The sequence below is a fragment of the Salarias fasciatus genome, chromosome 20, assembly GCF_902148845.1.
Source record: "Salarias fasciatus chromosome 20, fSalaFa1.1, whole genome shotgun sequence".
NCBI classification, from domain to species: domain Eukaryota; kingdom Metazoa; phylum Chordata; class Actinopteri; order Blenniiformes; family Blenniidae; genus Salarias; species Salarias fasciatus.
Genome location: NC_043764.1, coordinates 23,141,175 through 23,168,393, shown reverse-complemented (window position 1 = coordinate 23,168,393; position 27,219 = coordinate 23,141,175). Strand labels below are relative to the sequence as shown.

Here is a 27,219-nt window from a genome sequence, read left to right as displayed (position 1 = left end):
CTATGACGCTGCGAAAATGGCTGCAGGGCCTACTAATTATTTATATCTCAATCCAAGCTTTTATTTTTAAAGAAGAAAAAAATTGCAGAATGGTATCATAAGCTAAAATAGTGGATTGATGGATGGAAAAGTGATGGTGACAGCTCAGTTTTTCTGTCTTGGCTCTTGATCTGACACTTCCTGATTTTTGTTAGGATTCTTTTTTTTATATCTTTTACAGCATAATGCTCCTGATGTTTAAAACGTGACTTTTTAACATTATCAATGGTTCTAGCCCTGCAGATATACTAATGATCATACACAATAAGATCTAAAAATAAAACGTAATCCAACCATTACTTCAGAATTACTTAGAAGGGTGGATTCACTTCTGTTAGTTCTTTTTTCACTCTTCCTGTGAAATGATGTTAAGGTTCTTATGACTCATCCTGTATTTGAAGGCATTTTGTAATCCTGCATTCAGTATAACTGTAGCCTACTATAGCAATATGTTAATCTATCAAATCTCTCTCATTCATGGGTTTTTAGAACCACTTTTACCTTTGGTTCTTAATCCTTAATCTAGAAACTGATATTTCTAATAAAGATTTAATTGATGACCTGAACCAACCGGTGACAGAACAATTCAGGAAGGAACCAGAGTGATCTGATAAGTCCTTTAGGATGATCTGATGACTGATATGAAGAAGTCCATGAATAACAGCAGGTAGGTGACGTGTGGTGCAGTGGTTTGCATGGTCACTGCATGGTTAGGAGCTCCTCAGTCAGAGTCTGGGTTTGGAGACCTTAATGTGCTGAGTTTACATGTGTGCGCTTTCTCTTGAGGTTTCCTCCCACAGTTCAAAAACATGTGTTCAAATTTAATTAGTGACTTAGATTTCCTGTAGCGTTTGTGGTTGCCTCTGCTTTTGCCTGGGATGGATTAGATTACCTCCAGGGTGTTGAACAACCATCCATACATCTTCTACCCAGCTTTATCCACTTTGAAGGGTGGCCAGAGACATCAGACATATTCACAGTGGATGAATGCAGATGAATCTTCTGGAAGAAACCAAAGATGTACTCGCAGGAAAAACATGCAAACTCCAAACAGAAAGACTCAAATGTAGCCCGCTTACAGTGCTATGATGCAAGAGTGTAAAAACCACTGGTCTCATCCAGAAGGTAGGAGTGACTTAATAGACATTCATGGAGCATTTTTTTTGCTTCAGAAATAATCCATACAGGTGTGTGTAAGACCAATTCATGTTAGAGAATTTAGGGTTTATCTCAATGTAATGGAAGTTCAAACTGCGTTTACATAAACCCGCCACAAGGTGGAGTTCCTCATCTCTCACTGTTAAAATCCCTTCAAAATGGTAGATTAGCCACAATCTGTGACCAGTTTGTTTTCAAGGGTGACTTTTTTTAATGCATGTTTAATTTTACTCTCTCTTTCTCTGACCTTAAATGTTTTTCTATTTTTTTTTTTTTTTTTGTCACTCGTTGCTTTGGTTGCTGAAGATCTCCTCGTCCTTTCTGTTTTTCTGCAGACAGCACCAAACCACCTGTGGAACTGCTGATGTGCAAACCTGCACGACCTCATACACACCAGAAATGGATTCAAGTGGTGTTTGTGCAGACCGCACAGAAATACAGATGTGAGATGTTTCTGCACAGTGCAGAGATGTGCAGTCTTCTCTTTATGCTCCCAGGACCCTGCAGAATGCTCTCAGTCAGGTGAGTGGCTGCATTAGCTGCAAGAATATAAAATTAGTCTCTTAAATAGGAGTTTTCAAGGTTAATGAAACTTTATTCTCAGGCTGACAAACTTTGGGTGAAACTATATTAACAATTTGAAATAAACTTCGCAAATTAATAAGATGCAATTAAAATGAAAATACATTTAGTTTTTTCAAGAGGTATCAAATTATGAATTGGTGGATTCACCATAGAAATACATTTTCTATTATCCCATAGAAGATATGATGTGAAAAACTGCTTCATATTTCATTTTCCTGGCTGAATGAGAATATTATCTTCTCATTTATTTGACAGTTGGCTCCATGGGAATTAGACAAGGATGTGAATGATTATTTTAATATCAAAACAGAAGTTATCAACCAGTCAGGATGCAGCTTCAAAGAGCAACTATGCCAGCCCACAGTAGTGAATATCAGGAAGAGGTCACCCAGGTAAGGTGTGTGAATGAGTAACAGGACATCTGGTTAGTGTGTGTGTGTATGTGTGTATGTGTGTGTACCCACACTTAAAAAAAAAGGGAAAACATATTGGATTGGATAAGAGTTTGTTGTCACTGGAGCTATAGACTGCACTACGGGTTTTGTGTAGAATGTAACCTCACCTGAGCTGCTCGTATTACTGATGCCAGCGCAAACAAACAACACACAGTGTCCCTGTGTGAACTGGGAGTGAGCACCTAAACACACCGTTATCAGATTCAGCTGGCTCAGCCACTTAAAGGCAGACAAACATCAGGATGGAAGCCTTTTAAACTCCCAGATGCAATAATTAGCCGGTATTTTACACATTGTGCAGCGCAGGCTTCGCTGAAAAGTGGTTTGAAATGCCGGAGTGAGGCAACAAACTGCTCTCTTCCTGTGTGGGATCATTTGGAATGAAAATGGTGGCTGTGCATTCAGAGTACATCTGCTTGTACAACTGTACAGTACAGTCGAGCTGTGACTATATTTGTCTCTCCCTTCCTTCTCTCTCTTGCAAGGGGACAGGAGAGTTGGAGGGCTGCCAAAAGAGGCCGGGCCGTGCAGCTGAAACTTTTACAAGCCAAGCAGGAAGAGACACAGGGAGCGATCGAAGAAGAAAGGAAGAAAGAAAAAGTGAGAGAGACATCTGAGCTCTTTCTCTCCCTGTTCTCTCCCCTCTGTCTGTCTGTCTCTCTTTCTTTTCTTTTCTCAGTCCTTGTTAAAGCCATACTGTATTTGCCCGCCTACGTTGGCAGGGGGTAAATGTAGGGCTCGAGGACAGGATGGGAGGGGAGTAGATGGAGGAGGAGGAGGAGGAGGAGGAGGAGGTGGGGTGGACGCTGGGTTCAGAGAGTTCAGCTGAGGAGAGAAATAAATTCATAAACAACAAAGGAGACGTGACGTCGCGTTGAGGGGCTGTCCAACCTGCTGGCTGAATCTGAGCCTCCATGGAAGAACCGGATTGTTCGCACCACATGTGTGTATGTGCGTGTGTGTGTGTGTGTGTGTACAGTATGAATGCTTGTGTGTGTGTGTGTGTGTGTCCATTGTCCAGTCTTGGAGAAAAGACTTGTGGAGTCTAAGCAGAGAAGTTGGACTATTGTGGTCTGTTTTGTCTCGGTGGTAAGTGTTTGAGGAGTGGGAGAACCCTTCAAAAATGTGTGCGTCGGTGTCTGTTCGGTCAGTTTGAGGACTTAGCAACTATTATCAGGACGGCGGCAGGGAGGCTTTTAACCGTTTCAGCTGACCAGGATGAAACAAGCTCTGCATTCTGGCTTCTGGAGTTTGGTGCAACTTTATTTCAAAGGAAGTGTTTCTTTTTTTTTTTTTTTTTTTTTTTTTTCCAGTTGCGGTGTATTATTAATGAAGTGTGTCTCTTTTCTTCAAATAACACGCAGCATTTTCAAAATGACATCAGAGCAGAAGCGGGGCTCTGATTGGCTGGCTCAGCTGGGATACCCGCTCAAGTACCAGTGATTGGCCTGCTAGTGGGCTGTTGAAGAGGTCGGGCCATTTATGAACAGATGGATTTATGTTTTCTCTCCTAATGATTGAGGGTCATCTAGAGGCGACATCTCCCTGATCCAAGATCCTCATTGGTGCTCAAACCTCATGCTGGTGTGAGAAAGCAAAGGGAGACCTGGGAAAGCTGCCAAAGACTGGGGGGGGGAAAAAAAAAGTGACATTCTCTGAAATATCCACCCTCTTGCTCATTGATTCATTTAGCTGAACTCCCCCTCAAACCCCCTCCCAATTCAGGAGGGCTGATATTATCCTCGATGGAGGGAGAGGACGAATTGAGGGGAGGATGGAGAAAGCAGGGCAGAACTGAGATGTCCGAGAAGACAGTAAGTCTGCCGGGACTCCGCTTTCTGGCGAGAGAACTGACAGCAAACGTCCAACAGATTAGGAGTTTGGATCTTTTTAACCAGTGTGGGCTTTTTTGAAGCTATTGACCGCAAGAAATATGGCGAGATGGAACAATATGGTAGAAGTGTCTGATCTGCCGTCGCTCTCGCCGTCTGTCTGCCGCTGCAGGATAGTATCAGGAGAGTGCGAGGCACGAGGTGTGTTTTGTACGTTTGATGATTAACATGCAAATATTTCGCCGTGCTCCGAGCGGCCGTCCCACTGTTTTGTGTGACTGTGTCTGCCGACGACAGTTTGCCGCCTCTCCTCCTTCTCTTTCTTGTCTTTCGGTGGCACACTCTTTTCTTAACTCTTTTTCTCTGACTCCTCTTTCTGTTCCTCCTCTCGCTACATGTCCCTCCCTTCCTCTTCTGTCTCTATACCCCCCCCCCCCCCTCCTTTTCTCTCCTTCCCTCTTGGCAGCCAGTGCCAAAGTGGGCAGGCAGACCGAGGCAAACACAGCTCAGGGCAGAGCAGAGGGCGATCCAAAGGCTGGCGAATTGATCATGTGTGTGTTGTGTTTGGAGCTGTCCCGTATCTCTGCGCCGGCGTGGTTAACTCTGTCTCGGTCGCACGCGGCTGAAGTATCGTGAGTCTATTGCGCTTCTGTTGTGGAGCTTTCCTCTTTTTGTTGTGCTGCTGCGTGTTTGATACTGTGGTTTGTGTGTGTTTTGTGTGTGTTACAGGGCTCAGCGTGAGCAGACGTCCCTCTGTCACCCAGTGTACGGACAGACGCACTCACGCCAGTAGGAGGGGATTGTGGGAAGGGGGTTGTATCTCTCAGAGGGTGTGCTCCACTCTTCTCTTTTCCCTTCTCCCGCCATCACGGCCCTCTTCTCCTTCAGTCCTCCGGCCCAGCCCGCCGCTAACATACAGGCTCCAGGTATTTTTCTTTTTTATCCCGCGACACCTCTTCCAGTCTTTTTTTTACTGCCCTATAATCTCTCTATTCTGGTTCCTCTCACCTCTTCTCTGTCCTTCATCATGGTCTACCTCCTGTAAACGTGCCTGTCGTCGTCGGTTGCCACGCCGCACTCTGCTCGGCGCCATTTTGGCTCGATGGACATAGCAGGAGAAAGTTTTGGGAGCTCCGAGGGACTGCGTGACTCCCTGCTGACCATCTTCTTTCCCCTGCTTCCTTTGTGTCTTTCTGTGGCTCCCTGTCGGCCTCTCCCGCTCCCCTGTGTGCTGCAGGACAGCAGTCGCTGACAGGGTGGTAAACAGTCTTTCTGTGCCTTTCTGTGCCGAACAGGTGTCTCTTAGGAGACTGGCACAAGGAACGACAGGCCTCCTCATTTACTTTTTTGACCTCGACAGGTCAGCCGAGCTACAGAGCTGCTGTTGTGTTCAGTGCGAGTCTGTCTGCCGGCCTGTGGCGATGGGCTGAACCCACCGGGCAGGTGAGACGCCTGTCGGGGTCTCTGGTCGGCCGGGGCAGTCGGGATGGGCGACACGAGGGCAGTGCTGCCCTCCGCGTTTGGTCATTCCAAAGCGCTCCGTGGAAAATTCGGACACGAGGCTGCCGTTTGTGAGAAACGCGTGTTCATTTTGCTGTCTCCGCAGTCCAGAGGTGTGGCAGTGTCGTGCCTGTCCTGGAATCCGCATATTCTCTACGAGACTCTTTATACTTCGGAGAAAACTCGGGCAGAAATGAAACCGAGTCGGCTCAAATAAAGACACGACGACGGAAGGAAAAAGGCAGATTTATCCTCAGATACAACGTTTTAACACTGATGTTGTTAGTGGTTCATTTCGGGGGTGTTTTTTCCTGTTAAAGATGTCGTTTTGATCTTTTTACCACGACTGAGAAAGCCGAAGACGAAGGAAAAAAGACGCTAATGGTAATATTTATCTGATTGTTACCTGTCTTTGTCAGCTGCTAGAAGACAAGCATATGGTTAATTTTCAACAGTATCTTCTAGAAATCTCCCCTCAATACCACCGAAACAGCAACTGTGTATGTTTCACCCTGCGCTCGATCGAACCGCAAAGAGTACGTTTGTTAACCAGGAGCCATTTCCTTCAACAAGCCTAATGATCGAACGCAAGTATACAGTGAACTAGTTCTATGGTTTTTCGTACAACGATGGAACAACCGAACAGCTTATCGCCAGCACGGTATCGTGGTATGAATAGGGGTTAGTATTAAGATGGCGCCTTTGTGCCACGTGTAAACAGCGAAGCGACCCCTTTCGGCATACCCCTCACTATTTGTGGGTCTGCTGCTCGTAATTCCACAGCATTTAGCCCCTGCGATTTTTTTATATTGCTGGAGTTTGTCACGGAGTGGCTAATGAATTCAGAAAGCTGTGATCACGTTCGAGAGAGAGCCTCTCTTTGTTGTATATTGACATGTGACTGTACAGAGGAAAAGTGCAGATAAGGGGGGAAAAAAAAGACTAGAGACAAACAGAGAAAACAAGAGTTACAGAGACAGAAGGAGAGGTAGGAGTGGGAGAGCTCTTTCCCCGCCCCTCGCTTATCCTCAGATGAACTTACTCGCGTTGCCTCATAATGTTTCTGAGTTTTTTTTTTTTTTTTTTTTTTTCACCTAGAGGCAGTCAGGCTAACTCCTGCATTCAGCCACAACATAGTTGATTGGTTGATATCTTGGCTGACCGGCTGTGGTTTGCAGCGAGGCAACAGGAAGTTTCTCTTCTTATGCAGGAAGCTGCAGCTGTTTAGTCTGAGATACACACACTCTGCACCCTGCACACCTAGCTCTCTGTGTACGTGCGCGCAGATATGCAGGCAGGCTCGCGCATGCCCTTTAAAATGGCATCGCTCCTTATCTGTTTTGTGTCTATATGCTCTCCGCACGGGCGTCGTGCGTGGACGGCTCTGTGTGGCACCGCTAATCGCTATAACATGTGGGCGTGTAGTGACATGTCAGGCCAGGATTGTGAGCTATCGGAAACATTTGAAACCATGGTAACCACACATCTCATTAGCACATTAGCAAAAAAGCATAGACAAGTGGAAAATAGACGAGGGGGGGCAGAAAGAGTGGATGCAGAGGAGTAAAGACATCCTCCTTCTTTTCTTTTTTTTTTTTTTATGTCCATTCAAGTTTTAGAAACTGGCCATCTGGGCAGAATTCTTACAGCGCTAAAAGAAATCAACATAAACCTATCTGAAATACTTCAGAGGCAGTCTGAAAATGTAAGCAGTACTATCTCTGTACACTGCCTCTGAATATTCACCTTAACTGGCTTCTGTGTTTGTATAAGGTTGAGATTAATGTCGGTCATTGTCACACAACACAATGTCAACACAATAGCTCCCTAATGTTCCTCACATATGTGGCTCACGTTATCTTTTCATCAACACACGGTGCCAGAAGGGTTTACCTTGCTCGTATACTGTCAGCCCAGGCGTTTGTTTGCACAGATCTCTATCTCACAGACCAGCGAAGCTAATGGACTGCAATCGTTTCCTCTAATTAAGATTCAGTGAATCAGGATCAAAGTAGTTTATCTGGAGCAGCTATGTAATGGTTATGTACCAGTGTACATGTTAGTGTAAGTACACGCACATGGCAGCCTGTCTCTGTATACCTGCATGCATGTGAGCATGAGAACTGTGTGTTTGTGCTGGTTAATGAGGATATACAACAACATCGGCGTGGGCACCTCGCCATGTGGGATGGAGGACAGTCTGTGCTCCCGTCCCTTCCTTTAATGCAGGAATCAGGAATTCCCGAGGAGTGGGCAGGTGGAGACGCTGCCGTGGGTAAACCCGCCTCAGCGCTTCACGGAGAATCAGGACAACTAGTCGTGAGTAAGACTAAAAAAAAAATATATCGTTTTGCATCTTTTTCAACAGGGATTACTTCATCCTGCTGTCTATTGTGTGGCATACTTCCTCTGCCATATCCAGCTCCCTTACTGCTCCTGCCTCCTCCTCTCCTCCTCCTCCTCCTTGCCCACCATCACCATGTCCTTACTCCCTTATTGAAATTCTGCCTGGCACACAGACACTGCCCATTCTTGGCACACAGCTCAGAGAGAGAGAGCGAGAGAGAGGAGAGAGAGAGAAACACACAAGAACCTGTACCAATCGTCTGGTGCCCCCACCGCTGTGTCTGCGCCAGGCATTCATGCAGTCTCGCGGACCAAGGGACCAGGCAACCCATAGGTATTTCCCTGCCTCAGCTTCCTGCGGTAATCTGCTCCAATTTTCAGGAGTTTTGCTGGCAACTGAGTGTGACACGTGTGTTTGGGATTTTGCTAATTAATTTGTACGTTCGGGTTGTTTGTGCTGCGTGGAGAATAAATCTTAACGAATCCAACGTTTCTTTCCCAGCAGAGGAGTGGAAGCTAAGGGCCTGTTGCGTGAATTTATGCATATGTTTTGGTTTGTTTTATTTGACGCAGTTTTGATTTTTTTGTAAAACCCATTCATAAGCACAGTTGTAAGTTTTCTCACGGTTCGGTGATATGATAAAACAGAACAATTGCAGTGCAGTCGGGAAAAGACATGGAAAATACGACATCTGGCTCACACTCACGCTAGGGATGCTGCAAATATGTCAAATGCAACCACTGAATAGTAATATTTTGGCTAAACCCACAAAAAAGCAATACGAACACATAGTGTGATCATAAGACCGCCGTCTGTTTCTTCAGAAGGCCCCCCTGTTGTGATAGTATTCTAAAAGATCTGTTGTTTGTCTGACCTATTCTCTATGTAGAAAGTGTTCAAAGCTTACTGAAAGGGATAAAAATTCAACATGATGCAACTGAAGTCGGGTTTTGGAAATTCCACAAACACGTGTAACTGTCACCCAGAGAAAGATGACTGCGCTAAAGTCGGAAATTGCCTCCAGAAAAACATATCCTGGTTGGTCACAGCAGGGAAGTGTTATCAGAGGGCAAAAGAGGACAAGGTCTGTGCTTCTGGGCACGGACAGGGGCTCCGCTAATGTGCATTTCCAAACATGCAGCCATATTTCGGCAAATTCGCAGACTGTCTGCGCGGCAGACGAGATTAACTCAATTGGCAGCGTTTCTTGCTTTTCTCATCTGCTCTTCAATATCCTCTCAGCGGCCCCACAAGTCGCGTTTATCTTCGAGCTGTTGACAGAGAGAATGATTCGCCCCAGCCCGGCTGTGTGCGCCCCTCAGAAGTGCCATAGAAAATGTCCACAATCACAGACAACAGCGCCCGGCGGAGCTCACATGACTGACCGAGTTTGGCCTCAAGTGTTTCCAAAACAGTCGGGGGAATGGGGCGGCAATTTTTCGCAATTAACCCAGAAGCACAGAATTCCCCTACTGGCATTTAACGTTGAATTTCTTTTTTTTTTTTGCTTTCTCCCCTTTCAGATGTCTTTATTAATCTTCATTCATTTGACCCATTTCCCTGAGCACGCTGTGTCACATCACTGCCGGTCTGCTCGCCGTGTCCCCAGCCAGGGGACGCTTCTTGGCGAGCAAACAGAGCTCATAGATCTGTCACTGGCACGGTGGCAGACTTGGGCGTCGCGCCAGCCCCCCCTCCCCCTCCCCCCCCCCCCCCCCCCTCTGTCTGTCTGGTCTTCTGTAATCAGACTAACAGGGTCTACTGCATGCTAACTACGGCCCGGTCTGGACCCAGTCTCGGGGGCTGTGGCTGTATGCTAATTTATGCAAGCGGTTTACTTTTCTAACGCCTCTTCTGCCCATCTGAGGCCCAGGTCTGGCGTTAATAGTCTGGCACTTATTAACCCTTTGACTTCGGCCAGTTTCAACCTCTCACCCGTTTTCTGGTAATAGTTTAGCAATCACTGACTTGTGAATGAGCGAACGGGTTCATTATGAAATGAGTGAAAGTTGAAAGGGGGTGAATGATTTAATGGTTGTCGGTGCCGCCGAGGAATGGCGGCGGCGTGCTGTGTGCGATGATACTTTTTTTCACGCTGGATGCCTGACGAGTGAAGTTTGAGTTTTGCCTCTCGCTCAGTGATCGAGTGCGTCGTGTGGGTCCGCTGGCTTCGTCTTCCTACTTGGCACAAGATTGATTCTCCATCACTGCTGATAAAACAGCTGCTCTCTCTTCATCATGACACAGCACTCTCATTAAAAAAAAAAGAAGAAGAAGAAGACCGAAAGGTGGACCTTATAGTTTTTTTTTAAGCAGCCCTAAAATGGCCGATGCGCAAGACGCCATTTTGTTTCCTTGTTGTGATTTTGGGGGGCAGAATCCGAGCTTTGTATTCAATCAGAGGCAGCTGGCGGAAGCCATATTTGCGGGCATCTATGCGTGTATGTCCGTCTGAGGAGCAGCAGCCAGCCTACACAGGGATACTCCACTGGAGTGAGCTCAGTTTTTTGGCAAAAACGGAAAAGGATTCCTGGCAGAGTCGAGCAGCTCTCTCTCTTTTTATTTTTTTTCCTCTGTCGATCACATGCCAGAGTCTCAGGAAGCCAGTGAGTCGTTTGTTGGGCTTTTCACACATTAGTGCCTCGACTTTCTGCGTCCGTGTACAAATAATTTGTCTTTGATTTACTCAGACAGAACAACCTTCCTGTTCAACTTTGCACCGAAAACCGCCGATCGGCTCGGTTTCTCTTTAGAGAAGAAGTCATGAGTCTCATCTCTGAATCTTTGGAGTTGAAAACTCACCAACTGCTTCAGCCACAAGTTACAATTTTTGAATCTTTTCCAGGAAGCTGTACAAAAAAAAAAAACGGCCGCTGATATTAGATGGTAAAGCACACATGTAAAAAGTCTTATTCAGTTTCCACATCAGTCAATAAAGATAACCTTCTTTGTCTCTTCTTCTTTTGTGCCATTGCAGGAAAGTTACCGTTGTGGATCTCTGATGCTGAAGCAACGTGGATGCTGCCCTTGGGGCTGAGGTAGTAGATTGAATAGTTGTGGGGTTGTACGACCTTTTTGAGATAACTATACAATCTACTGTCTTTCCCAAGGAGACAGCTGAGTCAGCCACTCGCCGACTGCCATCTCCAGACGGCAAACCTTCCCGTCCTGCTCACATGCTTTGTAGTGCACTTTTTGAAAAGGATTTTTACAATGAAGGCAGTTAAATCGCATTTTCTGTTTCCCAAAAGGCAGTGTTTGACTGGGGCTCTGACAGGGTGAGGTAGTAGGTTGTATAGTTTGGTGGGTGGGATTGCACCCTGCTCAGGTGATAACTATACAGTCTATTGCCTTCCCTGTGGAGTCCACTGGACGCTCATCACTATTCAAGACTCCCGCGGCTCAAGTATCACATTTATTCTTGCATATAACGAAGCTCCAGCGTATGTGCTTTGGATGTTTCATGTCTGCGGCTGTACAGTAACCTCCGTCACATCATGTACTTCTGAATAAAAACCGGTGGTGCTAAAGTCAGCAAGTTGCATTGAGGGGATCTTCATCACACTGCAGTTCTGTCTGACTGAACGTCTCGTCCCGGGCTGGCTGGTCTGTGGCGCCCTCCAGTGGAGGCAGGCCAAAGTGTTAGAAGAGTGTTTGCAAAGATTAAAGCATGAAGTGTGTCCATACCTACTGCTTTTCTGAACTGACAAGACTTAACTTACCTGCATTGGATCGCCATTCGGTGAAGAAAACAAGAGCTCCGTTTGCAATTTCATGACATTTTCTCAATCAGAACTTCTCTCTTCTCTCTGACTGAATACAATACACTTCCTGAATGCTATAAAAGACAAAGTAGGATACACAGCTTTGATAAAGACTTCAAACATTGTCGTACACAGTGACAGTCACATGTTCTTTCATGAAAAAAGTCCCTTGAACTCAGGCATCAAACACGCTGCTCTCCAAAGGACCTCGTGGCGCTTTGTTAAGGTGTGGTCCCCCCTCTTGATTCACACATCTCTGTGAGAGCATTTCAGTTCCCGTCACAGACCTCCGAACATCCCTCTGTTCGTGGCGATAGTTCCTTCTCAGAAAGAAGCGTCTCCATATTTGAGTGTAGGCCTGCTGGATCTTGGGGATGCGGTAGGCGTAGAGCACAGGGTTGACCGCTGAGTTGGCGTGAGAGAGGAGAATACCTGGGAATACCAGCAGCAACAGATACAATTCAGAATCGTTGATCGGGGTAGTGAACTCAGATTACGGTTGAAGAGGAAGAAAACAAGCCGCGGTCACCTGCCTGTGTAAACGGATCCTCTCGTGACGGCTTGAGGACCCTGAATGAGCAGCAGACAGTTCATCAGGTGCAGAGGAATCCAGCTGACCGCAAACAGAATGAGGACGAGAGCCAGGGAGCAGGCCAGCTTCCTCTCCCTCAGCAGCGACGCCTGGGCCTGAGGATTGCTGCTGTCCTTCAGACGTCCCTGCAGACTCCAGAAGATTCTCATGTAGAGCAGGGTCATGACCAGCAGAGGCGCCATCACGCATCCCAGGAAGTTGAAATAGACCATGAAGGGAAGGGAAATGACTGAAAGGAAGGTGCACGGTGGAGACATGGTGGAGGATGTGTTGGTGGGAGAGCGATTGTTCCAGCCAAGCAGAGGCGTGAACCCCAGAATGCAGGAGAGTATCCAGCACACAGACACGGCCAGCCACGTGCGCCTCTGTGTCGCCAGGGCTTTGTATCTGAGAACAGAAAGGAGGAATCATGAGAGGTTCGCAAAGTTCCCACTGGAGAAACACAGTTTTCAGCGTTCAGAGCTCACCTGAGAGGCGTGTGCAAACGCAAGTACCGGTCCACGGCGATGGCCAGCAGCGACAGCACCGAGGCCTCCGTCAGCACCAGAACCACGCAGCTGAGGAGCAGGCACAGCTCGGGGGTCAGCCTCACCCAGCCGTCCAATAGTACAGCCAGGGGCACGGCGGCCACGCCCACCAGGAAGTCCGCCACGGCCAGAGAAACCAGGAAGCAGAAGGTGGGCTCCCGAAGAGAATCCCGGATGCCGACGCACACCGCGCACACCACCAGCACATTCCCGAGGCAACACGCGACGGCGATCAGCACCTCCACGGCTGTGTAGGCCACCCAGCTCCAATCGGTCATCGCTGCTGGTGGGACAGCGGGGACGAAGCACAAGTCCAGTTGAGCAAGTTTTCCCAAAACCAGGTTGCAGGTGAAACGTTATCCAGCGCAGAGGGAAGTCCAAACACAGTCCTGCATCTGTGACTCAGATAGCCTTTTGTTTCTCAGCTCCAGGCCTCAAATGACCAGAGGAGCATTGCGCAGATGCTTTTTATATGCGAACATGCAAGCGCTTGTGACTGCACGCAAAAACAAGACTACACTCCACAGAGACGCCATCTGTGTTTCATCAGCAAGTGAAGCTGCTGTCCTCTCAGCGAGCCTCGGTAACCTTTGAGGGAGGGACATCCCGACGAGCCCACTCAGCCTTCAGTTCCGAACACACCTTTCTGTTGGCAGGCGTGTTTACAGTCATCACTGCCGCTGCTGGTCACACAAATTTCCCAAACGCTGATGTAGCTCCAGGTCAAAGTTCCAAATTAGGAGTAAATGTGAGGAAAAATCGACAATCTAATGCATGTCCGATGAAAAGTGACGAAAGTAATGAGGATTATAAAGGTAAGTTCTCTTTCTCCACATCAGTGCATCATATTTTTCACTGAGGTGTCTATAATGCTTCAAATGAGCAGAAACATTTGTACTTTCCACTCATCAAACTGGACCAATATCTGTTAAAAAGTCAAAAGAAGATTTCGACCAGGGATGACAAACATATGGTGTGTGGGCCAAAACCAGCCCGCAACAGGCTCCATAAGGGCCCTTTAAACCACCAAGCAAGTGGTAAAAATTATGATAAAAATACTGTTTATCTTTTTTTAAAAAATTGTTAAGGGTAGCGGACAAACACAGTGCTGGGACCCGAGCTGAGGTATCAGCAATGCTGCCATAGCGGCTACCTTATTGCAACCTAGCCTCGAAGCTAGACTAGTTTGCAATAAGGCAGGCTAGGTTTAGAAAAACATGTATAATACAACAGCTAGACGGAGAGGTTTTTTTTTAATATTTTTTCAAATTTTATTGTATTTTGCACTAGGAAGTATCATTAAAACCAGCTTTATGTTGAGATTGTAGTCATTTTCAGTCATTTCCAGCAGTGATTGTTTGGTTTTTGGAGACTGTTTGGTTTAAACACATCTTCATCACATGAACTGTGCAGCACCAGAAAAGAAAAAAAAAACAACCAGAAAACCTTTAAGTTTAAATTTAAAGGTTATTATGGTATTATTTTACCTTCTGGCCCACTCAAGACAAAATTGGGTTGCATGTGAACCATGAACTAAAATGTGTTTGCTTTAAAGCAGGGGTGGGGAACCCTGGTCCTGGAGGGCCGCAAACCTGCATGTTTTCCATGTCTCCCTGCTTCAACACACCTGAATCGAATCAAGATTCATGGCCAAGTCCAGCAGAAAGCCAGATAACGAGCCTCATTGCAATCAGCTGTGTTGAAGCAGGGAGACATGGAAAACATGCAGGTTTGCGGCCCTCCAGGACCAGGGTTCCCCACCCCTGCTTTAAAGGAAAAGGATCTCAGCGCCTTAAATGGGATTGAGTGTTTAGTGTAAATTTCAATCAGGTTTACACATCTTTTTTGCATCTGCATTTAAGGGAGCAGGATTTGCTTTTACATGGAATGGTGGAGAAATGTATGAAAAAGAATACGATCTAAATATAATTACTTTTATGGACTCTATGCACAACTTCACCACTTCCTGAACTTCAGGAGGCTCCTTGTTTCCTGTCTTTCATGATAGGACGAGCTGATTAATGCAGGTGTGTCTGACCTCTGCAACAACTTCAGACACACCTGTATTAATGAGCTCATCCTATCATGAAAGACAGGAAACAAGGAGCCTCCTGAAGTTCAGGAAGTGGTGAAGTTGTGCATAGAGCCTATTGACTTTTATAAATGATATTTCCACAGTTTTTCCCAGATATTAAAAAAAATGATGAGCCATGTGTATTTGACACCTAAATGATTTGCATTTCTACATCTGGCGGGAGAAAGTCATATTTACCACCAGCAGCCCTCAGTGTGTGTGTGAGGGGACTTTCAGATGTTACTGATTAACACGTCTGTTGTCTGTGGCGGTTTTTCATTGCACGCTCACTTTGCATAGTGCTGGGTGTGTGTCTGTGTTTGCTTTGGTTTATAATCACATCTTTGTGTCTCTGTGCGATATGAACACTGTGTCTTTGTACACCTAACAAGCAGGCAGATTGTGAGTTTTTTCTATTTATTTATTTAAAAAAAACAGATCCTGACACAAACAGATGTTTACAAAAATTTATTCTGTCCAACAGTCTGAAGGTGTATCTGCTGAAAATTTAACACACACACACAAAAGGAAACCAGAATATTAATTCTGAGAACGAGTTCATTTCTACTTATGAAGTAGATTCGATGTGATAACCTGTTAGGTTTACAAATTCAGTGCTTCTGTCTGACAAACTCCTGACTCCTGTGATTTTGTATGTAGAAGAAGCTCTAACCTCCACTGTCTTTTTTTGAAAATACTCAGTATTTATTTATTGTTAAAAATGACACAGAATCAACATGAAGGATATTTCCGTGAAATACAAAGTCATTTCACTCAACGTCCTTCATGCTCATTCTCTTTCTATGCTAAAACAAACAAACAAAAGAAACATTTCTACACTGTTTTGGAGTCTGCTTGCAGGCCTTTCAGTGTCTTTTCATCAAACCGGTAGGTGAGCTTCCTCTTCACTTTGTGGATCTCTCCTGTACGGGAGTAGTTCCTCAGCGCCCGCGCCATCTTCTGGTAAGTCATGGTCTTTCGGTTCCCCTTCCTGCGGCCCCACAGCTGAGCCAGGCTCTCTTTGTTCTGGGAGGAGAACTGGAAGGTGCCCGAGGAGGACTGAACCCACCAGATGCAGCTCCTCATCGACGGCGTCTGAAGCATCTCGAACAAGAACTGGAAAAGCCTCTCCTTCCTCTTTCCTGATGAGAAATACAGAAAATACGAGATTATAAAGTTTTATTTAGGAGTAAACTGCCAGAGAAGTTTCATATACGGATGTAATTTACTCCAGAGTGGCTGTACAGGAACACACACTGCATTTGTGTGGACTTATACCTGACAGCGGCGCTAGAGGCAGAGCGTCTCTGTCCTTCCGGTCGCCCCTGTCAGAGGACGGCGACGGGGAATCCTGGTACTCGTGATACTGAGCTGCTCGATTGTGAATCGGAATCGATGTACACCGGCGCCGTGTAGGACTGTGTGATGTGATCCTGGAACAAACAAAAACTTATAAATAATTCACAAATACAGTCATCTTCACCAGTCATACAAGCAGCTCGCCCAATGCTTAAATGTGACAGACATTCAAAATGATTGTTGAAAACGAAGGGATTTTCCCTCTAAATGTTATTTATCTCTCACCAAAAACATGTCATTGGAGTATTTTTTACAACAAATTCTCTTATTTGATTTTCCCGTAGTATGGCATCACATGTCTGATGAAAGGTGTTTCCTTGTTCTATAGGGGTAACTAACACACTTCCAGTGTGACTGGCCTCTGAACATCAATAGAACACTTCCCCTGTACTCTACATGTGTGAAAGTACAAAAAGTCAACAAGTTTCAGATCTTTAAGGCTTAAGGGACAGAGACTTTCAGACTCCCCACTGGATGTCATGGCAGTTTGACCAGACTGGGGGCGGCACCTGCTCCTTGTAGTCTTCGTTTGGGGTGTGGAGTGGCAGTGCCACTCGTAGGCATGCTGACCCGACCAGCTGTTCTCTGGGAGGAAACAGCAGCACGGCGGGTAGACAGGAACACACACACACACACACACACACACACTCAGGGACTTCCAGTACGCTCACCATCACAGCTACCAACCGATGATCTTGCTGCCCTGGTGAAGGTGTGCTTGTTGCCACGTGGAGGTCAGGAGCGACGCGGGCGTGTGTGCAGGCTGGACCTCCAGGGAGTGCTCCTGCAGGTACTCCTCGATCACTTCCAGGTCCACCTCGGGGCAGCAGGAGGGCGCCGCCGCGCTCCAGGCTCCCCGGGCCGCACTCAGCTTGATCTCAGTCACACAAGCCATCTGACACACACAAACACACACTCAGGGTGAGTTGTTAAGGTGTGATGCACACAGAGAGGAATATTTTGCAGGATGTGTTGTTTATCTCCTCTCTGTCGTCACTGATCTGTTTCTATCAGACCAAATATGCTGCTACTCTTCAGATGTGAGGAAACAATGATGAATTAATTATGTCAATGATTTTAAATGATCAGTCTTGTAAATATCAATGGAATCTCCTGAAATTAAGATTACAGATTCATCCAGAATGAAAGAAGCATTATTTAACTGAGCTTGTGTGAACGCAGCCTGACCTGAAGTGTGTGTTTCGGTGTTGGTGTTGGAGAGCAGCCAGCTAACACTCTGGCATCATCTGCATCTTAGTTTGACTGGCAAATTTATGCAAGTGTTTGTGTTTTCTGCAGATAACTGTGGAGAGCATTTCATTATCTGAACTTGCAAATATGATTTCAACCTCACTACACACACCAGCATGATAACATTCAGAGAATTTCACCACCAGTTTCTAAAACTATGGACACACTTTCATCAGTATTCCACCAGGTGACACAAATAATAAAACATTAGAGAATAACACCAGACTCACCGTCTCGATTTCTGCCAACATATCTAATCTGGAAAGAGAGAAGAGGAGTCTCTGTTAGACAAAAATATCTTTAACATGAACAGAGAAGTGAAAGAAGCTCTCTCACACACTTCTCTAACCTACCCGTCACGTGACCGACTGGATGAGTGTGTGTGTGAAGCGTCCTGTACCTCGCCGGGTCAGAGGTGGACTCCTCGTGCTGCTGCAGTGAAGAAGAATCCTCAGGATGGAGACATGAGGATGTGACGGTTCACCTGTGTGATGCTCCACCTGGAAGTCACCTCTCTTATAGGTTTGGCCACACACCTTCCTCCTCCTCCCATTGGCCAGAGGCTTTTATTAAAGGGGGAGTGGCTCAAAAAAAAATAGTGGTTTGAGCTACTCGATGATCTGTTGTTTATTCTATGATTTAAGTCAATATTAAGAAAAGCAGTGTTACTTGATGCTCATTGTTGTCTTTTATTCCAATGCAAACACACAGATTTAAAAGCAGTGCTTTTCAATTTTTATTTTTGATTAATCCTTTAATTCATGTTTCATGGTTCAGTGAGTGTTCACGTGTTCATTTTTATTTCCTGGAATCAAAACGTGTGGTGTGTCTGTGGTTTGTTATCGTTTAATTCACACAGAAGAGCAAACGGATGGAGAAGTGTCAGGCTTTTAAGTTATTCAGTGAAGGACACGTAAAATACTCCATTCGAACAGAATTCAGAACGAAAAATATAGACTGCAAGTAGTAAATTTAATAGAAACACAATTACACATTCAAATTCACTGTCACGCTCTTCGTAATCAGTTGGTGTGCACCTCTGCAGTACGACTTTGTGAGAAACATTTTGATGACAATTGCAACTGTGAACTTTGACCCCAAACAATGAAGTGGCCCCGCCTCCTGTTCGTCAAAGTCATTATTCCAGTAAGTATTTCACTACATGGAATTTTACAACTGAGCTGTTTCATTAGATTATAGTGGTACACATAACACACGCACGCACGCACACACGCACGCACGCTTCTTTGTCAAACCTGAAACAATGATTTAAAAGGGTGAAGATGTATTATCTCTAAGCGATGATTTAACTTGTCAGCACCACCAGTTAATCACTCTTGGTTTTTTGTTTTTTTTGCTGACAGTGTTAACTATAATCATTTATCTTCAGCTCTGAGCAGTCATCTGCTCTAACTCTGTAAACTTTCATAACCTTAATCCCAACAAACACCATAAAAGAAACTGTCATAAACTATGGTTTTACAGCTCATGTAAGCAGCGACATATAAGAGTAACGTCACCGTCCATTAACAGCTGAACAGTCGGTTACATCATGCTGTGCTTGAATCAAGTGACGCCATTCAGTTTACCTGAAACAGCTTTAACTGTGTGTCATACGTGAGCCTGTTCCCTTTTTTTTTTTTTTCATTTTTATGTGTGTATGAATTCAGACGTAGATTCCTGTGCACAACGGGCCGTGCAACACGCAGCTCGCTATGGCACAGGTGTGTGCGTGAAGCGAAGGGATTTTCCCCAAAGCTTCGGTCTGTAACTGCTGCACAAACAGAGCTGCCGGAGGTCAACCTGACGACTAACAACCACCAAGAGTCTGAAGTTTAGCGCGAAATGGGTCAGTTCAAGCTCAGTGCAGATAAAAAACCAGAGACTGCGTCATATATTTAAAGGAACGGTCCCTCCAGTTTGTGTCTGTAAAGAGGGATACCTGCAGCTGTCATGACTTTATTTAACCTGAATGAAAAACTCCTCAAACAGTCAAATGACACAGACGTCAGGTCAGCGGCACACACTCGTGTGCGTGAGCAGGTGTGTTTGTGTGTGCACGTTAACCCACTGATGACTGCACTGCAATGTGGAATACACATTTACTAAAGGAGAAGGAAAAAAAAATGAAGCCCAGAAAAATATTAAAAGGTGATTCCGGCAGGTGTTTATGAGCATAATAAATCTAAATACAATGAAGGCTGTGATCTCCTTGAATGGATGATATATGACATGGATGTAGCAGGAGAGGCGGCGGATATTTACACCCTGTGTTATACCCCCGACTATCACCTCTACGAGATATAAACGCAGAGTGCTCTCACAGGAATGGGGGGGCAATAACTTTACAACATGTCAGGGTTTAGTGCAGAAATTCATACACTGAGTTATTGCCACAGACATCAGGAGCGTAATTCATCCCAGAGATTCAAGTTCATCATGGGTCAACATGTCAGACTGTGTGAGGGGTTTCTTCGTTTCAGGCATTTTCATTCACTTCAAGGTTTGAATTTCATACTATTACATAATGATTTTTCCCTCCTGTTTGAATCTATTGATCAAACTGTGTTTGTACATATTAACGTCTGATGCTTCGTTAACGGCGTTGGTCAAGCAAGATATGATAATATAGAAGGTACAGAGACACACCACTTGGTTATCGTCCCCCAGCTTAAGCACGGACATTGTTTTTCTTGTAAAGAAACAAAGAGGATTTTTCTGGCTCTGGATGTTATTTATGAAAACCTGTTGAGCAAGTAGGAGGGGAAAATAAAAAGGTTTCTGTGAAGCGTCAGGAGTGTTTCCCGTTCATGTGACGTCGATCGGCCTCGATGTTAACTGAATAATCAGGTCACGAAAACACTCGCTGGCAATGAACTCAGTTGTGCTTCAGGACATTTGTCATTTGATCTAATTGGTGTTTAAGTTGCAAAAGCGATAACAGCCTCTGCATTATCATTCTCCCAATTTCAGCTTTTTTTTAAGGTTCCTGATCTGCAGACATTTTGGCGTCTTTTAAAGATTTAGGAGGAACAGAAATGTTAAGTTAATATTGTACACTGGGACAATGGTTCAACAACTAATTTCCATGTTGTTTACTCTGATGCTTTCTTAATATAAGGAGACTTTACTGGATCACTTAAAGACTTTCCATGTCAACGGTTCAGTTTATGCTGACACTTACATTTTTATCAGTCAACAGAAAACAAACGAAAGTGACACAAGTTGTCGTGAAAAATATTCAAATATTCTCCAAAGTAATTTCCAGAGCACTGCTGAAGCATGCTGGGTTATTGTGGTGGGACTTTTACCGGCTCAGAAATCACACACGGCTTAAACAATACATAAGGGCGTCAGAATGGCACGAGGAATTTCTGTTTTGAGCCCATCAACCACAACAAAATGTGCTGACACAGTATTCCACGCCGCCTTCACAGCTGTATTTCGAAATGTTTTGAAGACAAGCACAGTTATTTCCTGAACTGTTTAAAAGTTTGAATGTTTTTTTCAGACCATCAACATGTCAGTCCATGGAGGGAATCCAAATGGTGGCTGAAGATGAGCGGATGATCATGTCGATATCAATGTCACGTGTCAATAGAATGACTTGTGTGACTTTCAGAGAAGGAAACAAATGTTTCACATCAGCAGAACGAGAAGATGAAAGTGCAACTAAATGGAACATTAAAAAAAAAGAAAAAGAAAAAAAAAGAACTCAAGAACGTCTGAGAAACGACTGGATAAACATGTCCGGAAAAACCCTCGGCATTTGGTGAAATGATGACAGTTAGGATTCAAGTAACTCAGGCTGCACCTGGAGGAGTCCGACAAGACGATAAGCAGAGAGACACTGGACCCTGGCCGTCACACACACACCACACACACACACACACACACACACACACACACACACACACACACACAGGCAGGTGACAGTCTCATGTGAGGTGTTGCATCATTGACAAAAGGCCCACAATATTCTGTCTTTTTCATTCTTAGCACTGAAATGTTTAAACTGCTCTCACTGCACTGTCCTAAAATCTTTATTATTTCATTATTTTTCTCTGGAGAGTGATCGTGGAGCGATATCAGGGTGTGTACCGGCAATAAAAGTAATGACCGTCATTTTGCTGCTGTTATCATTAGTTGTAATTACATTTGCATGCTGCCCTGTTGTTATATCATGTGTAACGGTGTGTTGTAGGGGTGTGTGAGAGAGAACGGGAGAAATTTGATCAGCTGTGTGGCGCCTGCGAGGATTTTAACGGTCACAGAGAGGCAGGTGACTGCACACACACACAGACGCCGGCACACATGGCTGACCAGTGGCGTGCGAGGCCTCAAAGCCATTAAGACCGGCTCGTAGTGGACTTATCGGCACCGCCATCGGTTTGCTGATGAGCAAAGGGGCTGGCTGGTGTGTGTGTGTGTGTGTGTGTGTGTGTGTGTGTGTTTGCGTGTGCGTCCATGTGTCCAGGTGTGATGAATTTACAGTTAAAGCCAAACCCTGTAGATTAGCGAGCGTACGCAAATCAACTGTACACAAGCAGGCTCCCGGGAAATCCCCAACAGCCTGCCCAGCTCGCTGAGTGTGTATCTCTGGAATCACAAGCACGTGGTTTTAGCAGGAATCCTAATGAGAGAGAACAAACTGATCTGAACACCAAACCTCAGCAATATGTGGAATATTCACTCGTTGGGATTTGGAAATAATCCCTCCAGAGTCTGCAGGCTCAGACGACATTATCGCTGCTAGAGTGGCTCTGTCCAATAGTGGGGGAATAATTGTATAATTGATGATGATTTGAATGATTTGTGAGGATTGACAGTTTTTTTTTTTTTTGTTTTTTTTAAGGCTGTGTTTGAGGTTCACACCCACGGGTGGTGCGGGCCAGGTGAGCCAGGTGAGCAGGCAGTTGGACATGCTGTGATGTTGGCTTACGCACTCTGTATCAGAGACATGGGAAAGTATGCAAAGTCTGAGGTCGCCTCCTCTCAGCACAGCCAGCCTCTCCACCTCTCCATCACTTTCTTCTCGTCCCGCCTCGCCACCCAATGTGAAATCTAAAATTTAACTTTTCAAGCCACTTGAGTTTCACTTGGGTTTTAGTCTTTATTATAATGATTATTAAACAACTTGTGTTGTATTTTTTCACAGGAAATTTGTCAGAATTGATTCAAACAGCCACGCAGGCGCTGAATTATGGTCCTGGTTGCGGAGGACAGCACACGCTGGTCATTTGGGAATGCTGGAGATAAGGATTGGGATTTGGGAACTGTTGGGACTTTGCATTCCCACGGAAGATGTTTGTGTCCTCCAGTAGGCAGTCCTACAATCTGTGGTCTCAATAAACACTCATAAAGCTCGCAGACTCGCACACGAGTTCACCGGCCTTATCGGAACAACACATAAACGCGAGTGTGAAGACTGTACATAAATCATGGGAGATAAGCGCGGGCAAAGAAAGAGCGAGGTGGGGGGAAATTTTATCTGAGCGCCGCGGATTAAACGAAACATCTCCATGAGATTTTTCCAGAGAACACAATAAAGGCCATAAGGTTCTGACGAGCTATTTTGAAAGCGGTCCCTGCTGCACAGAGGAAAGCCTACACACCACACACACACACACACACTACGCTCAGCAGATCCAAGCTGATTTGCCTGGAAGCGCGGCTCGGCCAGGTCGCAGGGTTTCCTCCCGCCGAGGCCCCACACCTCCACTCCACAGCTGTCATCGGGGCAGAGGGCGGAAAAAACAATGGCTGCCTTTTTTTTTTTTACCCCACGTCTGGATTTGTCACCTCATTAAACAACAAAATCTCTTCTCACATGTGATTTTTGTTAACATGTCCACCACAGAAACCAAACCTGTAAACCAGACTTAAAGCTGCTGTTTTCAAGAAAGCCTCAGAGAAAGTGATTTTTAACTCTGTCTTCAGTCCGTGTGTGTTTTTAAAACGGTCTGAGTCCGTTTCAAAGGGTCCAGTCACTCATTTAAAACGTTCAAAAATCTCAACTTTAGATGAAAGTCTCAAGTCTCAAGAGTCCAGGCCAAAGTCTCAGTTTGGCTGGACTTTTTTTTTTTTTTTTTGGAAAGAATGTATGTCCATTTTTCAAAGGACACAGTTTATTAAAAAAAAAAAAAAAAAATCCCAATTCTGATTCAACTAAATCCAGATGTTTGATGATTTATAGCCTCACAGAAAGAATGTTGGTCTCTAAAGAATCCATGTCAAGTGAATCCAGGTCTAAATTTGAATATCAAGATGTAGATTTAAGAATCCAGGTCTGGGTTAAAGAAAGCACACACACAAACAAAACAGGTCTAGTTTTAAGAATTCAGGTTTAGTCCTAAAAATCCAGATGTTTCATGCATCTGGGTGTGATTCAGAAGGTTCAGACCAAAGGTTAAGGGGTTGGGTGTCCAGCTTCGGACTTTGGATCTCATTTTTAGCTTTTTTCCCCTTTAAAAAGATGTTTAAAGGTTAGAGAAATGGTGTACATACAATATATTGTGCACCTATTTGAACATGCTAGCATGCTGACCTTTGTCTAATTAGAGAAGATGAAGAAAAACAGATCATAAGATCAAATAAAACAGATTTAAACTAAAACCTGAAACCTGGAAAAGCAGTTCTGGTGACTTCAGTGTCTGAGAAGGAACAGAGATGTTATTCAGAAGGCAACCCCACATGGGCCGAGGCTGTTAACTCACATTGATGTTTTCATCCTACTAATGGGATGAATGGTGTTTGCACCTCGCCACTCTGATTACCGGTCAAGGCTGGACTCTTCTGGGCCGTCTGAGGGTCGTCACTGCCACGGGCTTTAATTCACACCATCATCTGCTGCTCTCCGTGTGCCAAACACCGAGCTACTCATGAATCAGCAATTTAGAGGACGTCACAGTGCGAAAGATTTACGGTTTATACGCACATCTGCACAGATTAAGCTTTGTAATGTAATCACGTTGACATGGAGCAGAATCTCACTGTGTCAAACAGATGGAAGAATTAGCTGCAGCAATAACTTCAGTTCTGGAGGGAATACATGTGTCTGCTGTATGATGAAGGGAGGAAAAAAAAAGTGATGAAATAGGGAAAATAGAGATGAAAAAGGAAAAGAAAAAAGTCCAAAAGGGACCTAGTACAAGCATCCACAGCAGTTTGAATAGAATGAGGTTAAATCCATGGGAACTACTTCAGCTGGGTTTTTCTGTTGTGATTTCTGCACCTTTCGGAGTGCCCAGAGGAGGCAGGATAATTGTGTCAGCATGTGTGTACTCTACTCAGGCTTTGTAGTGCTGTGTCGTGTTATGTTCCTCTTTCCGCAGAAGGCCACGTCATCGTGTCACTGACGGTCGGATATTCATCACTTCTCCTTCGCCGAAGCCAAACTGTGGTTGGTCCAGTCAGTGTCGGAGCAGCTTGAGACGTCGAGCACCGGACTGTCGGTTTGTGTGGCTCAGCATCTATGCTGAAAGCGCAGAAACTTTGTGCGTTTTGAGCGAAACAATTGCCTTTAGTGGAGTTACAATCAATGCAATCAATTTTCAGCTTCATGTGTGCACTGTACGTGCACATGGAGACATAATGCATGACTACAGCAGTGCAGCCTCAGCTGTGCCAGAACTTCGACTGCCAACATTTCACAATACCTGAGCTGAAAAGGGGCTTTTCCACCTCATTATGGTCAGGCCCTGTCTGGAGTCCTGGCTGAAACCGTTCTCAAAAGACAATGCTGACCACGATACATCTTCAACTCGCAGAAAAATTTAGCAGAAAAAGGAATCTTAATGAGGAATGGAAGTGACTGTTCTGACCAGGGGAGAATTAGGGAAGCCTAAAACAAATGGTGAGAAAGAAGTGAAGGTAGGAAGTTGGGATATCATTATTCTTTATCCAACTAGTTATTGATGCAAAAATGTATAAGAGCAACAGAAGCTGATTCACCTTTGGAGTGATGCTGTCAAATAAGGACACAGCGTGCTGTTCTGTCTGTGACAGACTGATGGCGCCATTCTTTCAGCTAATGCTAAAATCCACACTCAGCCTGGGTAGAGTTTGAGCTGCACTGCCAGATTTAATGAGCTGGTTGAAGCCATAATTTAAGAGATGATAACCCTCATCCCCCCTCCAGGGTGTCTCATTTCTGGTTTTAATAGCTGTAATCTTTCATCCGCTTCGCACGCCTCAGATATGTGGAATTCTCGACGGTGGTGTGAAACCTGCCACAATAAGGCCTCTCTCGTCGTCGTGTTGAGTCTCCTGTCCGCGCTATCTGGGTTCTGCATGAGCGAGACTCTGTGGAGACAGTCCAATACTTTCAGTCACTGTTAACATTCCACATCAGTCTCTGGCTGCGGTGACACGGCCGATACCATCGAGGGGGACGGCTGCGAAGAACGCACAAACATCCATCACTCACACATGCATGCGCGCGCACGCACAGACAAGATCAGACATTTCACACAGTTTTATTCTTTAAGGTCAATGGGCTTTTTTAAAATATTTTCTCATAGAAAGAATCCGCAGGGTGTAACAGAAAAACACACGCACATACAGCTGTATTAAAAAACACGAGGCCGTACGACTGCAGCGCCACTGGCGTCGCTGAGAATAGCATCAAACGGAGAGCAGCGTCTGTTGCTTTCGGCGGTGCACATGTGTGGACCTGTCGACTTCAGTCAACTCATTTCACCATATTACCTCTCCCAGATCACGCTGTCAGAGCAGGGAAAGCAGGGAAAGAGCGGATCGAACGTTCCGCACGTTTGATGACAGTAAAGGTAAAATAATGTCACACTGACTGATCTGGGCTGTAATTTCAGGTAAGCAGACCTCAAGACGAGTAATTCAGCACTTTCCAGAGATTTCAAAAGCGAGCCATGCTGAGAAAGGTGATATGAATTAGGCTCTTCATAGAATCAGGAAAATAAAGTCAACAGTGTCTCCTGACCATGATCTAAAGCGGTGGTTCACAGAAAACCAAATGAGACTCTAATGACAACTACAGACCATCGTTTGTCTTTTCAGGGGTTCAGCTTGGCCGTGGCTTCACTATAATGAATTTGGTCTGTAGACTTTATCACCACACAGCTGCACACAACTCATTTAGTCTCAACTCGAAGTAGTTGGGCAGCAGAGCAGATTACGTGATCAATGACTTTGATGTTACGGCATTTATTTATCAGCAACTGGAGTCGAAAGCCTTACTGATCGTGAGCTACTCTCTATATTAACAGCTAGAACTGTGTCAGTGTCACATTACAACCTTGCTCTCAATGCATAAGCTCGTTTTGACTAATATTATCGAAGAACTTCAGACGATCTTTAAATATGTAGAAATAATAAGCGAACTGAAACAAATATACAGAAAGTGACGACTGATGGAGTTACGACTCCTCAGTCTGTGTGTGCTGTGTGTGTGTGTGTGTGTGTGGGGTGTGTGTGTGTGTGTGTGTGTCCTGTCGCTCATAGAGAGCCTCCAGCACTGTGACCCTGATTTGGACGGGAGTGATACAGAAGATGGACGGGTGTTTACTCAGACGGGTGTTGGCTTCTTTTTGGATCGATGCTTTCAGACTTACTTCATTACAATTTCAGGCCACTCGGTAACCTTTAGTATTCAGTGAAGACACGTGGATCCACATGAAGATATATCCACCATAACTTTACTTTAATGGAAGGTGAGATGACCTTGAGAGGCTTGGAAGGTGCTTATAAAAATCTAATC

At 45.1% G+C, this 27,219-nt stretch overlaps 3 protein-coding genes across 4 annotated transcripts in view; 1 reads left to right on the top strand and 2 right to left on the bottom strand.

Annotated features, from left to right (window-relative positions):
- Window positions 1–27,219, top strand: part of LOC115408633 (rho-related GTP-binding protein RhoA-D) — a 644,285-nt gene that overhangs the window by 313,395 nt on the left and 303,671 nt on the right. The gene's annotated exons all lie outside the window — the stretch shown is intronic.
- Window positions 11,557–13,186, bottom strand: LOC115408618 (adenosine receptor A1). Of its 2 annotated transcripts, none has more exons than XM_030119465.1 (3): window positions 12,740–13,098; window positions 12,214–12,659; window positions 11,557–12,112 (listed from the first exon to the last, which is right to left on the bottom strand). In XM_030119465.1, exons 1-3 carry the CDS (start codon window positions 13,075–13,077, stop codon window positions 11,856–11,858), a joined length of 1,041 nt encoding a protein of 346 aa, XP_029975325.1. In that variant the 5' UTR covers window positions 13,078–13,098; the 3' UTR covers window positions 11,557–11,855. The 2 variants fall into 2 exon arrangements, with proteins under 2 accessions (XP_029975325.1, XP_029975326.1); XM_030119466.1 differs by having other exon boundaries at window positions 11,823–12,112; window positions 12,210–12,659; window positions 12,740–13,186.
- Window positions 15,327–17,978, bottom strand: LOC115408639 (transcription factor Spi-B). Its single transcript, XM_075410473.1, is given in 8 exon segments — window positions 15,327–16,015; window positions 16,152–16,243; window positions 16,245–16,306; window positions 16,697–16,773; window positions 16,776–16,817; window positions 16,920–17,127; window positions 17,714–17,741; window positions 17,837–17,978. Coding segments are annotated over 7 exon segments (810 nt in total). The 5' UTR covers window positions 17,735–17,741; window positions 17,837–17,978; the 3' UTR covers window positions 15,327–15,707.

Bases quoted from the DNA above. Each gene is read 5' to 3' on its own strand.
- LOC115408618 (XM_030119465.1), bottom strand. From the start codon at position 13,077: ATGACCGATTGGAGCTGGGTGGCCTACACAGCCGTGGAGGTGCTGATC. The intron at 12,660-12,739 runs GTGAGCTCTGAA...TTCTGTTCTCAG, and splicing joins CGTTTGCACACGCCTCTCAG to ATACAAAGCCCTGGCGACAC. The intron at 12,113-12,213 runs GCAGGTGACCGC...TGGTATTCCCAG, and splicing joins GAGAGGATCCGTTTACACAG to GTATTCTCCTCTCTCACGCC.